Raw genomic sequence first — 16,655 nt, 5'->3', positions numbered from 1 at the left:
CCAACTTTACGTGCATATGGGATATACATTTCCAACACATACGGTTTTCAAGAGCGTGCAGCTGATACTCAGACTTTATAAAACGTCACCAATGTCTGAGTAGAAAGTTGATGACCCAGGGTTACGTCAAAGAACGTCTCGTCCTCTCTCTCTTAAAAAAAGTTCATCGGAAAATATCAACCTTGCTTATAAATATTCCGTACATTGCAAATAATACATGATGGTATTGAAGTATAGATTCTATGTACTGACGTTGATTATCATCTTAATAACGTGTTGTAATGTTCTTTATTTGTCTTTGTACATTATTACCTTGACTGTTTAGTCCGTTTAGGTAATATCTCTTTGGTGTGGCTCGGTACTTATATCTCGTTATTGTTTTATAGTTCAATGGTATTTGTTTGTAATCTTCTCTTTCATGTTTGATTATGCGCTTTGTCTATATACTTTTTTTCTCCTTTCGTTTTCATAGTGAAAAAAAGTTACACGAAACTGACTTGTATTCCTATATTTTTTTTTACTAAGCTGTTTTTGTGTATTGTCCTTATTCGTTTCAGATATTCTGTGGTTAACATGTCGAAATGTACTATTATATTATTTATCTATGTATTTCTGTGCGTCATTGATGAGTCTATTGTAGACGAAACGCGCGTCTGGCGTAAATACAAAATTTAATTCTGTTATCTATGATGAGTTTATTTACAACCATTGTGTCGATTCCACTGCTGGTGGAGTTTTTATTCCCCTAGGGTATCACCAGCCCAGTGGTCAGCACTTCTCTGCTAACATGAATCATCATTGATATAGTCATATTGATAAATTACCTGTTTACAAAACTTTTGAATTTTTGAAAAACTAAGGCTTTTTTATCTCAGGAATAGATTACCTTAGCTGTATTTGGCAAAATTTTAAAAATTTTGGTCCTCAATGCTCTTCAATTTCGCACTTTTTTTAACTTTTTTTTATTCCAATTTAATCCTGGTAACTATGATGAGTTAATTTCTCTGTCTTTTGTGTTTTTTGCATTTAATTGTACTCTGTTCCCGTCATGTGATGGTGTATTTTTTGCGATATATTTTACATTGCCATAAAGCGCGAAGGTTTGGCAAGCCACACAACCAGGTTCGACCAAAAACAATTTCTTAAATAAAATGTCCTGTACCAATTCAGGATAGTTCGTTTCTATTAATTTTGTATTGTTGTTTGTTTTTGTTGCACTTCTGTGTTCTGTTCTTTCGTTGTTTTCCTCTTATTAATAGCAGATGTGTTTCCTTAGCTTTGAGTTTGTAACCTGGGTTTGTTTTCTCTCAATCTATTTATGACTTTTGAACAGCGGTATACTACTGTTGCCTCTATTTGACATTTTTTTTACCTATTATGTCTGTTTGTTTTGTTCACACATTATTGTCAATATGATGGAATTTTGAGCGACTGTCATACAAGTATCGTCCCTAAACTTTGTAACAATAAACTCATCATAGATACCAGGACTAAATTTTGTATATACGCCAGACGCGCGTTTCGTCTACAAAAGACTCATCAGTGACGCTCGAATCCTAAAAAGTTAAAAAGGCCAAATAAAGTACGGAGTTGAAGAGCATTGAGGACCAAAATTCCTAAAAGTTTTGCCAAATCCAGCTAAGGTAATCTATGCCTGAGGTAGAAAAACCTTAGTATTTCAAAAATTCTAAATTTTGTAAACAGTTAATATATAAATATAAAACAACTCTTGAAAGATGAAGGGCCTATGTTGCCTCCTTTTTCCACTCACATGGTCGAAATCTAAATGTTTCATATCTGTCAAATTGCAATTTTATGCTGACAAATTCATAGACCTTTATGGTTTGGTTTTCTGGTCCTTATAAACCCCCTAATATTGAAAAAAAACAAAGTATACACATGATCGTGACATTAACAAAATAAGTTGTTGTACATGTTTAATTAGGAAATGTAGGACAATAAAACGAAAAATACCGTTGAATTCCCAAACCTTGCACATAATACTGTGATACTATAAACTTGCGAAAAGATTAAGAGACTTTTTAAAAATGGCAAACGTGTGAATAAATAATAACTCTTTTATTGATTATTTTGAAATATTATCTGTCTTGTTTTATTAAAATAACATTTATCTTAATCATAGTTCTCACTTTCAATTTCTTGAATGGGGAATGTATGAATATAGGTAATTGCTTGCTAATTACTAAATAAATTTAAGTCGAAAGTGCAACAGTTATGGTATCCAGTTAATTTTTAGTTTTTGTTTATTCTATATGTACTTTAATGAACCCGACATGTACGTTTCATAGAAGTTTGATCCTAGAAAATATAAATGCCAAACAAATATATTAAGATCTTAATTTAATGATATAGTAGCAATAAAAACAGCGGGAAACCTTGCAATTCCTACGCTTTTTACCTATAAAAAAGGACTTTAGCCATCTTTGGTAAGTGTCACGTAAAATGACTACAACCAACTGTTACATGACATTGACGATGGTGTTTTACCTGCATTGAGCTGGAACCACCACTTTACAATGGAACTTTTCATAAAGGTATGAACATTTGTGTATTCTATCGCAAGTAAAAATATTGATTGTTGGTGGTTGAACGCCATTTTTAAGCGCCACTTTTGGGCTATTTCGTGGCGGTGCATATAAAAGGAGAAGGTTTATGGCTGTATATTATAAGTAGCAATTTAAATGTCCTTTTTCATGAAAGCTTTCTCGATTATGAAAGTCTGTGGGTCGTAGGTGAAGGTCAATAATGGCGAGAACCCAGCATATCTTTTTATTCCCATTTCAAAGAAAACTTTTTAATCAAGCCATTAATTAAAAATATTAAATGCATTTCGGAATATACGTCCGTTGCTTTTAATCCGGACTTGTTTTCTCTCAATCAATTTGTGACTTTTGAACAGCGGTATACTAATGTTGATACATTCAATCGAAAAATATCTATTACTAGCTTTGTTCATTCACCTATTGTGCTTAAGTAAGATAATGATATTGATAAGCAAAATAATATTATTCTAAAATATCTTTTCAAGATCATACCTCATTATATTCACATCTCTGAGGGAAACTCGTATCACGAATATTTGATGCGTGGTTTTGATTGTGGATAGTCACGTACGTAGTATTATGAAACATTTGACAGACAGCATTATAACTTGTAAAACAACTTAGACAATTAATGTATTCCAATAACACGAAGAAGTTAAACTGATCTTCGTTATCTAAAAAAGAAACAATGCAGGAATGTCGTATGGTTCCATTTTTATAAGAATCGTCGAAGATATTAACTGGATATGTTACACAATGATTTGAAATGCTCTGTAGGGCGCAGCTTAATACGACCACAAGGTCGAACCCTGAACATTTGGGGTTAATATGGACACAACATTCAAGCTTAAGCAGCTCTGAATTAGGATTGTGATCAAATGTTTGACACAGCATATGCTTCTGACACAGAATGGATGTGGTCTAAGAACTTCAAATTTTGGAGTTTAACATTTACCTTTTTAATGGTCTAATATCCCAAATCTAAATACATGGTAAGATTTGAAGCTTTTCAAAGAAGAAATAGAAATCATTTTTAAAAAATTTGATTTTGAATCTTTTGAATCTCTTTGTTGATTTAATCTATTAGATAACGGGGACTAATATCAGAAATCTTAATATACTGTTATAACGGGTCTATAAATGCCCATGCTACGTCAATCTTTAAAGACCCAAATGTTGCGAAACACGTATCCTACCTCCATGACAAATATGTTGTTGTCCCCGCAGATAAAGCCCCAAACAACATCGTTTTTGTGTGTAAAACTCATTACATTAACTGCTTGATAAACTAATTAGGTAGTGACAATTCACTTGGAAACTCAACATATATCCTCACGACACTTACCAAAGAGGAAATCCTAGATAATCATAGGTCTGTTCTATGTTCATTTGGAATTTCAACCGAAGATGAAGAACTAAATCTTCCATCACTGTATTGGATACCAAAACTACATAAGTGTCCTAACAAACAACGGTATATTTCTGGGTCTTCCAAGTGCTCAACGAAACCTCTTTCTAAATTATTAACATCTGTTTTATCAGCAATCAAAGACAAGCTTCAAAGTTATTGTGAAACTGCCTATTCTAGAGGTGGCGTGAATCAGATGTGGATACTTAAAAATTCCAAAGATCTTTTAGAGTACATACAATCTGACTCTCTTTCATATTGTAATAGTATTAAAACATTTGACTTTTCTACAGTATACACAAGTATTCCACATTCCAAACTAAAAGACAAATTAAACGAGTTGGTATTGCTTTGTTTCATAAAAAAGAATGGCCAACGTAGATACAAGTACCTTGCCATAGGGAGGGATAAATCCTACTTTGTAAAGGATCACTATGATTCAAACAAAACATTCTCTGAAACTGACCTTTTCAAGATGCTTGATTTCTTGATTGACAACATATTTGTTACGTTCGGAGGACGTGTTTTTCAACAGACTGTCGGCATTCCAATGGTAACATATTGTGCCCCTCTTCTTGCCGACTTGTTTCTTTATTATTATGAGGCTGACTTCATACAGGAACTTCTTAGGAAGAAAGATAAGAAGTTAGCAATATCCTTTAACTCTACTTTCCGCTATATAGATGATGTTCTTTCACTAAATAATTCAAAATTTGGTGACTATGTTGAACGCATCTATCCCATCGAATTATAGATAAAGGATACCACAGATACAGTTAAGTTGGCCTCATATCTTGACTTACATCTAGAAATTGACAATGAGGGTCGGTTGAAAACAAAACTTTACGACAAAAGAGATGATTTCAGCTTTTCAATTGTGAACTTTCCATTTTTAAGTAGCAACATTCCAGCAGCACCTGCATACGGGGTATATATCTCCCAATTGATACGATATTTCCGTGCTTGCCTTTCCTATCATGATTTTCTTGATAGAGGGTTGCTGCTCACAAGGAAGCTATTAAACCAAGATTTCCAAATGGTGAGGTTGAAATCATCCCTTCGTAAATTTTACGGACGCCATCACGAGTTGGTTGACCGTTATGGATACCGTTTAACAAATGATATCGGATATGTTCCTTACGTCGTAACTACAATCCCCTTCCCTTTCATGAATGTGACCTACCAAATTAGGCTATTTTCCAGATTTGTCATCACATAAGCAACACGACAGGTGCCACATGTGGAGCAGTATCTGCTTACCCTTCCGGAGCACCTGAGATCACCTCTAGTTTTTGGTGGGGTTCGTGTTTCTTATTCTTTAGTTATCTATGTTGTGTCATGTGTACTATTGTTTGTCTGTTTGTCTTTTTTTCATTTTTAGCCATGGTGTTGTCAGTTTATTTTCGATTTTTGAGTTTGACTTTCCCTCTGGTATCTTTCGTCCCTCGTTTATAGATTCAGCATATCAAAGAATCCCATATATTCAATGTTTGTTGAAATCAAACATTTTTTTATATTTTTAACCCGATTTGGACCAATTTGAACTGGACAACAAATCAAAAAATATTAAAAATAAAAGGGTCCATGGTATATTTCTATGTTTGCTGACGTTTGTTTTTGTAGCAGTTTAGTGTTTCTGTTATTCAGTTTTTTTCATCTTATAATGGGGGTCTTTCCCTCTGTTTTTGGGGTTGTGGCTGGATTGGTTTTAATTAATTCTATTTATGACTATTGAACAGCGGTATGCTACTACTGATTTAACTTATCTCCACCTTTTACACATGAAATATAAACCTTTTCAATATTCCAAAAGCAAACTATCTTTTAAGTAGAAATGAAAAGGTCATAGTATGTTTGTGCGTGTCTAATTGGTAATCATATCACTTTTGTTTTTATATAAATATTCTATTTTAACTTTCTATATTAATTTGTTATTTTTCTTTAAATTACTACAGTGTATGATATTATTTAAGATATTCTTGGTAGCACTGAGTGGATTTTGTACAGTCTTTGTGCAGAGTAAACTAAAACCCATACCACTACCCTCTACTTTGAAAAAATGTCTGGAAGATAAAAAAGAATCTCGTCCTACTCTTACCGACGAAGAAGCTATAGGGACATGTATGTTAGATTTTATGTGGAAAAATAAATTGAAATGCGGAACCACATCTCAGGATACAATCACGTGGTTTTCTCAACTGGCGGTAAACAGAGTAAATACGAAAATGCAAAAAGGTCGGCAATTGTGGGGACATGCAGAGAAGAAAAAGGGGATGAGAAAAGAATACAGAATGCTAACAGATGATGAAAGAAATAATTATCATAGAGCCGTTAATGCTCTCAAACGAAACACTGTAAGACAAAGTTTACTTTTATTTAGTATGGGCGTTTATGTAAATATATAAAGCTAATTTCCAGTTTTGTTTGAAATTAGATTATTGGTGAGGTTTTCTTTTCTTTCTGATTTTTATAAATTCGAGTAAAAAAAACCAAACGGATATTTCCACTCCTTCCAAAATTAAATAACATAAAAAAGATTTTCAAATAGTCCTATAATATAGAAATAATTTTAGAGCACCATAAGTAGTTGACTTTGCATTCTTGTATTTTTTGTCAAGAAGATGTAACCTTTCAATAGTTACATTGAGCGCATATAAATACACTGTGTCTGTATCATCTATTTGTTATATAGATTGATGCTCGTGATCAAATCAATACCTTTAAATAACCTACGTTGATAAAATCACCTGAATTAGCCAATAGTATAATTTTATTCGTTATTTAATATTTTTAATTGTTATGGCTACGTGTTATGTGTGAGATCAACTTCAGGGGTATTTACCTCCCACTCGTTTTCTGAGAACGTATTTCTAGATATCAATCTATCAGATATTATGTCATTTTATTTCCAGGCCATAAGACCAAACAAATATGATGCGTTGGTAGAATTCCATCGTGGTTTAGCCGGGACATCTGCTCATAGAGGACCCGCGTTTCTAGGCTGGCATCGTTATTTCTTATTTTTGTAAGTAGTCTCTGTCTTCAGACAACAAAAGATAGTCGTAGTTAGATACGAAAACATTCAAATAAAATCGTTCTATTGTATCCCGGTCCTCATACTGTAGGTTCTATAGAACTTATTTCGCCTGCGACTATATAACAACTGGGTTTTTTTTTTTTGTAACTGTTGCTGTTGCTGTGACTGTAATACTATTATTCCTTCCGATTTCCAGATATCGTAGTCCGAAGCCTATGAATTTTACCGCTCTTGCCTTTTCCTATTCGATACATCTATACTAACGTCCTTGCAAACAGGAAATCTAACTCATTGCCAATATACTAGCAAGTCAGAGACAACCAAAACGGATTAAAAGTCAATTGTCTGATTTAAAATAAAATTTAATCAAGGAACAGTTGGATACCACACAGAAAACAAGTAAATTAACAATTGTGATTTTTACTGTTTGATCGTTACTCGAAATAGATAACATTTAGTTAGGTCTCAGCATTTACGACTCTCATTTGAAACATCTTAAAAACTATCAAAGGTACCAGGATTATAATTTAATAAGCCAGACGCGCGTTTCGTCTACATAAGACTCATCAGTGTTAAACAATAGTAAAACCGTATATATGTTCGTCCATTTGTTTTTCGTTTTAACAAATTAAAAACAAATCATCACAAAAAATGCATGTGTTTCCCTTTTCCTTTCTGGTATTCTTAAGCAATTTTAGATCAATTATAGTTAGTACAAAAAAAGGTTGGTGACTTCGAAAGTAGATTAATGTTTAGTCCTGTCGGATTTGTTTTAATTTTTGTAAGTAAAATAGATAGGTTATTTTTTTTTTCAAACATAATGTTTTGCAGGTATGAACAAGCACTTCAAGAAGAGGTACCTGGTGTGATGCTTCCATATTGGGCTTCATCACTTGATGCAGAAATGACGGATGCAACAGATTCTGTCATCTGGACGGATTTATTTGCTGGTAATGGAAATGGATCGGTAAAAACAGGACCATTTGCTAACTGGATGACCGTTACTGGACAATTAACAAGAGCAATCGGACAGGGCCAGCTCATGGATATGAAACGAGTCCAGGACACGATAAATAACCACTATAACCACGATACATTTGGGGTAGATTTGGAAGGTCAGCATGATAATGTTCACTTATATGTTGGTGGCCAGATGGGCGATATAAAAGTAGCACCATCGGATCCAATTTTCTTTATGCACCACGCTTATGTTGATTGTGTATGGGAACAATTTAGGGAAAAATTAAAGCGCCGCTTCGTTGACCCTGTCGACGACTATCCACCTGGCACAGATGGTCATGCAGCAGACGATATAATGATAAATCTTCCACGTTTCCCTAATAAAAGATCTCCATCTCGCCACGGTACGCTGTTAAAAAACAAAGATGGCTACCGAAATTTTTGGACTGATGATTACTATACATGTGCCCCACTTCCAGAATGTAGTTACAGAGACCCTAACTGTGACTCTCAATGGCTAACGTGTAATGTATTCACTCAACGTTGCGTTTCAAAGGGATCTGCTGCTGCTCTTCCAAAAATAACACCTACACAAATGATGAAGGTTATGTACCAATGTTTTCCAGATCGATTACCCTCTCACATGAAACCACCAGCCACACCCACCGACTTTCCGACTTTAACATATGATATGATTTCCTCCGGTGAAATGTTTTACACAGTTATAAGGGAGTCTTCTACTTCAACGACAACCCATCATATTGGGAAAAGATCCGTTGGCAATCATCATCAACGGAACATGATGCAAGAGGTTCAGTTCGAGACTGTGCATGGACCAAGACGTTTTCAACAACATAGAACCCAACCAATGACGGGTCGTCCTATAATTCAAAATGTCACATGGCCTGCTGTTCCCGCGGTTCGTCCTGCGGTTCGTCCTGCAGTTCGTCCTGAGGATATTGCTTGGGTAACGCAAACCCATCACGTTCGCCCAACTCCACGACCAGTTGAGCATATAAGACAAACACAATCTAGAACTGTGCAAGAAATTCCGACTATTCCAACAACTTGGACTATAGAAGAATTTTATATTCCGGAAATCGAAAAACCATGTGATGGGTATCCAATACAAAACACATTTTCTATCAACTGTAAATCTAAAACTGACTTGTGGGTATTTGTTCCAGTAAAAGTTGTTCATGTCCGACATGGTGACGTTAAATATACTAACTACAAAGTTGACGAAGACGGTATATATTCCGATGAAGATATATATTCAACTGGAGAATGGATTGAATTCTTTAATGGAAAGCCTTTAAAGAAACGTCCAGAAATCGGCAAATGTAGAAATGACAAATCAGGTTTGGTAAAAGTGCGTGTGACCTCAATTGGACTCAGTTATGACGGTACCTACCGAGACCACGTGTTCGTTGATAACAGACAACCGGTTACAGAAGCAATTACCTTTATAGCCGTAAAAGACCCGGATATGAACCCGACCAAGGTACTTTTTACGGCTGTAGATCAGTGTGGGATAGCCTGTCGGGCTTACTGTCGCCGACCTTGGGGATCAGGCTATGAAGAGTGTAGTGGGGCTGTCGAGTTGACTTCAAGATATCCTAAAGGATATGCTAAATCATACAGAGATTCTGCAAAAAATGTATGGAAAAGTTCTGGTTCAAATATAGTACATGCAGATGAAAACGAAATTGCAGTCATATTTTATTGTGATTATCAAAATTATCGACCAAAAAAGCTTTTCCAATAAATTCATGAATTTCTCAGTTGAAGTTTTTATTAAAAAAAATATATATATTGTTTTATCAACACCTCCACCCTTTTTTTCCACCACCACCACCACCACTACCAACTTCATAAAATACTTTATAATTTTTTTATTCATATTAAGCGACTATCAAAGTTGAAGAGCTGTGGTCTGATTGCCAATGAGACAACTTACCACCAAAAACCAAAGAAAAAGACAATTTAGTCCATGAACTTCATCCATCCGGCAGTTACCTTCTTACTAACGTTGGGTATCAGTATTTCTGTATACAGTCACAACTGGGAGGAATTGGGAAGTTGAATGAGTGCTACGTTCTTTGTATGTTAAAGAAGCCTTGCAACACAACTCTTAGATGACCTGTTGCATTGTTAAATGTATGTCCCTATCCAACATACCCTAATTTTCGAGTGATAGTTAGTTTGTACTCGTCCTGAATTTTCATAAATACTTACCGAAATTATCGAATTTTACACAACTTAATCATGGTTTATATTAAGACAGAAATGAAAATATCATGAGTATCATTGTCCATTAGAAGTAGCTGCTGGTCAAAATAGTTCATGTTGTATTTTGCAAATAAATGAGCACTAGTCGAAAGGTTAGCATGTTCATTTGAAGAAGTAGAAGAATTTCCAAGTATGGATCCAAAAGGGCATAAAAATTACAACATCAATAATTTCACAATACAATACAAGCAATGAGATTAAAAAAGAAAAACATTTTAAGAAAAGATTGATTATATTTTATGGCATTATAATCAAAGGAAAGAAATGTAGAGACCACATTGAAACATTGGTGTTGTAATATCCTGTATCATTAATATGAATAAGGCATTAATATCAAATTGAACACAAATTTTAAATGATACATTTTGTGTTTGTTAATTCCTATTTCAGTATTATGTAGCTGTTTTGAAACGAAATTTGTAAATCCATCACTAATTTGGCTTTCCTAATTGACCGTATGCACTCAAATATTTTATATTTTTATCTTTCACGATCTTTTGGTAAAGAACATACCTGATGAAGATTACACGAATGGCGGAAAACACTGAACTCGTTTCAACTGGTCTTTGAAATATATCGTCTACTATGCAATTATTTAATATCACTGAACATGCAATGACACAACATTGCGGGGAAAAATAACCTGAATAACCTTGAATAAAACATTTATAAATAGCAAACCCGTTCTAAATCTAGCACACTTAACTGGACCACAAGCTCCATGTTTCATAGCGCATTGTAAGCAATCAACGCCGAGGATTCTCTTTGAAACTTGATATTTATATAGCGAATCTTCATAACAAAATTAAAAACTTTTCAAGGGAAGCATTTTCATTTTTGATTCTTCTGTCTTTGGTCATGATGTATCGTAGGCCTCCTTTCTCTTCATGACTGCATTTTTGGTTGATTGGTTAGATGTGCGGTTTTTGGAAGTAAAGTCTCTAATTGCAGTGAACATAAGATATTTCTCATTATGGAATTTGCAATGAGGATAAATAAAGCACCATTGGTCTAACTGTTTATTAAAGTGTATACCAGTTATGTCATTGCATGTTGTCATTTTGTTATTTTGTTTAACATTGCCATAGGGGCGGGACGTTTGGCATGCCACAAGGCCAGGTTCGACCCACCATTTTTGTCTTGGAATGTCCTGTGCCAAGTCGGGAGTATGACCATTGTTATATTATGTTCGTTTCTCTGTGTGTTACATTTTAATGTTGTGTTTCTGTTGTGGTGTCGTTGTTCTTCTCTTGTGTTTGATGCGTTTCCCTCGGTTTTGGTTTGTGGCCCGGATTTGTTTTTTTTTTCTCAATCAATTTATGAGTTTCGAACAGCGGTATACTACTGTTGCCCTTATTTATAAGTTTAATTAAAGGAATTCAATGGGAAAGCATTGCAATCCACTTTTTACAGTAACATCATTTATGAAAAAAGCAAGTCTTTTAAATCTCTTCAAGGTTGAATAGACTTATAGATTAAGGTTAAAGAATTATGATGTTTTTTAATCGCAAATTCTGGTATTTTGATAGAAACACTATTCTGTCGTTTCTATTTGAAAGAAAACCACAGTATCCCAACGATTCGAGATGGATAAATTAGATCAACAAGTGACTAACAGTATGAATTAAAGCCTTATATTATTTAAGACTTTTATGTAAGTTGCCTAAAAGATTGCCGTCAGTTTAAAAACATATCCCTCTGTGCAATTTGATATACCAAAATGTAACTTTATATTTTAAAAGTTTATTTTAAATAGTTACATAAATTTAGTAAACTTCAAATTGTTCGTAAATATAATTCCTTTACAATCCGTATCATTAGTGTTATATCTTTAAGAGTCTAAGATCGACAACTCTGAAACATTGGACACCGTTAACGATCCTATGCTATTTACCTGATATCTTTGCCGAGCATTCGAGGCCATTGCGTGTCTACAAAAATTAAAAAAAGCGACTAATATTCAAATCATGTGCACGTATTGATTGTGATTTTTTTTTTTGGTAAAATTGCCTCTTACATAAGTAACATAAAATTGTTGTGGAGCATCTGTTTTGGTTTTAAACGCCCAAATAATAATCATATCACATCTCATTACTTTTATAATGGTACACTTTTTTTCAAAATAATCCTGTTCGATTTCTACCAACACAGTCAAATCTGGTCCATTATTGTATAAGTTTTTTTTTAATTAAGCATTTATGGAAAAAAATCATTCGATCTCTTGTCTAAGTATGACTTGTCTTTCTATATAATGCCGGAATAATCCCCTTTGTGGTGACCATATTTTTCCCAAAGATACTTCAAACGAAATGAACTTTGTTCTTACCGATGAAGAAATAGGTCCACGACATGAAAACCTTTAATTACCTATATCAAACGTGTAATGGGTTTGATACATTGGACGTGTATACATACGTAACGTTTTGGGTAGATTGACGAATAGAACAGGAGTTTGCCAAATGTTATGTTGTCAACTTTTAATATTTTCCTTTTCTTGCGATCACATGGTATTTGAATGCTTTCAAATCCCGAAAAATTCTTTCTTAAATTTTTTATTTTTAGTGCTTCGATCAGTTTGACCAATAAGGAACGAACAGCGAAAAAATATTTAAAACGAAGGGTGTCAAATTATGTTGTGGTCAAAGAAAATGCGAAAAAAATAAAATCAACATATAATATTGAGTTATATGCAAACGACACATTTCTACACTCTTCTTTATCAGGTATAGCCTAAACCAAACATTTTGGAAACCAAAAACACAATACCGGTATCTGCATTTCTCTCAACGTTTTTGGAAATCAAAATGCAGAAAATGGCGATGCATATGCATTGAACTCAACGTTTTGAAAACCAAAACCACAGAAAATGTGTATGTATTTAACTCAACGTTTTTAAAACCAAAAACACAGATAATGTATATGCTTTTTTCTAAAAGTTTTGAAAACCTAAAACAAAGACAATGTATATGCATTTGACTCAACGTTTTGAAAACCAAAAACACAGAAAATGTGTATGCATTTGACTCAACGTTTTGAAAACCAAAAAACACATGTGTATGCATTTTACTCAAAGTTTTGAAAACCAAAATCACAGAAAATGTGTTTGCATTTAACTCAACGTTTTGAAAACCAAAAACATATGTGTATCCATTTTACTAAAAGTTTTGAAAACCTAAAACAAAGACAATGTATATGCATTTCACTCAACGTTTTGGAAACCTAAAATACAGAAAATGTGTATGTATTCAACGGAACGTTTTTGAAACCAAAAACACATAACATGTATATCCATTTATCTCAACGTTTTTGGAAACCAAAAACACAGAAAATGCGCATGCATTTAACTCAAAGTGTTGAAAACAAAAAATACAGAACACGAGTCTGTATTTAACCCGACGTTTTGGAGACCAAACACACAGAAAATGTGTATGCAATTAACTCAACGTTTTGGAAACCAAAACACAGAAAATGTGTATGCATTTAACTCAACGTTTTGGAAACAAATAATAAAGGAAATGTGTATGCATTTAATTCAAAGTTTTGGAGAAAAAAAAACACAGAAAATGTGTATACGTTTAATTCAACTTTTTAAAACCCCAAAAAACAGAACATGTGTATCCATTTAAATCAAAGTTTTTGTGACCAAAAACATAGAAAATGTGAATGCATTTAAGTCAAAGTTATATGACTAAAAATATATTTAGGTCTCTAAAGTGCGATGGGGACGCTAAAGTACGATGGTCACGCTAAAGTACGTGGTTCCATACGCTAAAGTACGATGGTCCGGGAAAATATAGACGTAAACACGTAGTTCGATAATGACGTTAACAGTTGTTTATACAAACTAAAAATGAGCATACCGGTAAATATATTAGGAATATTTGATTAACAATTTTTACACTATATGTCCATGAATTACGAGTAATTGATTGAATTTAACCGTTCTTTGTCGGCTGAATCACAATGTTTTTTTTTTTTCGAGTGCTGATAAAAGGACTTGTATCCTACAGTCGACCATTTTACTATATAAATACAAAACTGTATACGCATAATTTTCCTGCTTCTATTTGAAGCGAACGGATACATTCAAATCATAGTTTATGTGGCAGTTTACTTTGTGATCCCCGTTAAAATGCCGTCGATTTTAATGAAAAGCAACGTCGGTATAAAAGAGATACATGTTTTCATGCGTTAACTATAAATTGTCTTCTAAAACATAAGTTCGTACTGTATATTGTAGAAAAATATGCAAAAGGAGAAAGCTCGGCGAACATTGCATTTCTCTCGTATTTAGATTTAAGCTTATGTACATATTCCGACAATGAACGAATTAGGGATTTTTAATTTTCAGACAAATGTAATAGGAGGTAGGTTGTAACATTAGAGTGAACGGCAATCTACACCAATTATCCAAATATTCAATACTCTCCTAATTTAAAAAAAAATATTTTACATGAAATTTAACACAACGTTTTGGAAACCAAAAACACAGGAAAATGTGTATGCAATTTAATCAACGTTTTGAAAGCCAAAAACACAGAAAATGTGAATGCATTTCACTCAAAGTTTTTAAAAACCAAAATCACAGAAAATGGGTATGTATTTAACTCAACGTTTTGAAAACCAAAAGCACAGAAAATGTGTATGCATTTAAATCAACGTTTTTTCAGAAACCAAAAACTTAGAACATGTATATGCATTTAACTCAACGTTTTGGAAGCAAAAACACTTTTAACTCAATTGCGTATAAACAGAAAAATTCAAGAGGTCTTAGATTTCAAGGTCTTTAGAGCAGTTCGGCCAATAAGGAACGAACAGTGAAAAATCATTAAGATCGAAGGGTGTCAAATAATATTGCGATTCAAGTTATATTTTTTATTTGAAATTTTAAACATATAATACTGAGTTCAGTGCAGACGGCATTTTTTTTGGGAATAATATTCTTCAGGTATAGCCTAGACCACAATCACAGAAAATGTATATGCATTTAACTTGAATGTTTCAAAACAGAAAAAAGGTCTGAGAGGTCTAAGATTCCACCGTTTGTCTTTAAACAAATCTCTTTCTCTACAAAAGATACAAGTTTATGGCAAGACCTCACTGTGATGTTCAGATCATGAGAATCAAACATAGGTTAATTGTACTATTTAAACGCTACATGCACTATTGTCGAATGTGTTGACTTGTTTTGAACACGACACATTACTTATTGTAAAAATTTCAACTTGATAAAAATCAAAGTAACTGTTCAAAGAATCAAAACAACAGTTTGGTATTGAAATGTTCGATTTGAAGACATCAATATCGTTACAATTACATATCAGTGCCGCGTGTTTTACAAAAATAACTAATTTCTTTTAAATACACGACATTCATTGAACAAAGATCAAATATTTAGATTTGAAAGATTATGATCTTTATACAGGTGTCAAACCAGGGTTAAACGTACTCTTGTGCTCATGACACGGCGTTTGCTGTGATGCGAACTTAACTTTATCCCACATCAAAGTCAGCTTGTCTAACATCTTAATATCTATCTCGCACAGGTGCTCGCTACCAATTACAAATAACTATTTTAACTTTGTAATATAACACTTTTATTAAATTCTTCTATTTATATTTGAAAACAATACTTATTGTTTAGGTAACCAGAAATGTACTTTAAGCTATAAGTATTAGTCAGTGGGTAAGCACTATATTAAATTAGGGTTATGAGTATACCTTTATACTTTACGTTTTATTTGAAGAAACTTATAATTTGTAGTCTAGTAATGTCAAATATATTTAGTTTCGTACTCTAAAAACAATCATCAAATTATCAATAAATAGAGTTCAGAAAGCAAATAAAGTTTGATTCTCGTTTTTACTGTTAGTACTACAAGGGTACAAGAGTTGTCAAATTATGCCTTGATCTAAAAATCCTTATTATGTATGAGTTCATCTAAGAAATGTATATACGATACACCAAATGACGAACAAGGTATATCAACATCTTTTGACTAAAATCTTTCGACAGATTCATTTTGATAGGTCGATGCCACTGCTGGTATCGAGGGTATCACCAGCCCAGTAGTCAGCACTTCTGTGTTGACATGCATTATCATTGATATTGTCATACTTATAAATAAACTGTTTACAAAACTTGAAATATTTGAAATACTAAGGATTTTCTTATCCCAGGCATAGATTACCGTTTCCGTTTTTGGCACAACTTTTTGGAATTATGGGTACTCAAAGCTCTTCGGCTTTATACTTGTTTGGTTTTCTAACTATTTTGAACTGAGCGTCACTGATGACTCTTATGTAGACGAAACGCAATCCTGATATCTATGATGAGTTTATTTTTCACTGCATTCAAATTAAACACATTCTTTTTTTATTTGAAAGTCAAAAA

At 33.4% G+C, this 16,655-nt stretch overlaps 1 protein-coding gene across 1 annotated transcript; it reads left to right on the top strand.

The window, feature by feature from the left end:
* Positions 1 to 2,446: 2,446 nt before the first annotated feature.
* LOC139481913 (uncharacterized) lies at positions 2,447 to 9,753 on the top strand. The gene is made up of 4 exons (XM_071265463.1): positions 2,447 to 2,555; positions 5,946 to 6,326; positions 6,885 to 6,997; positions 7,841 to 9,753. Exons 1-4 carry the CDS (start codon positions 2,538 to 2,540, stop codon positions 9,735 to 9,737), a joined length of 2,409 nt encoding a protein of 802 aa, XP_071121564.1. The 5' UTR covers positions 2,447 to 2,537; the 3' UTR covers positions 9,738 to 9,753.
* Positions 9,754 to 16,655: the final 6,902 nt, after the last annotated feature.

Source organism: Mytilus edulis, chromosome 1 (assembly GCF_963676685.1).
Source record: "Mytilus edulis chromosome 1, xbMytEdul2.2, whole genome shotgun sequence".
NCBI lineage: Eukaryota > Metazoa > Mollusca > Bivalvia > Mytilida > Mytilidae > Mytilus > Mytilus edulis.
The sequence above is the reverse complement of the archived record's forward strand: the minus strand, read 5'-3'. Positions and strand labels throughout refer to the sequence as shown.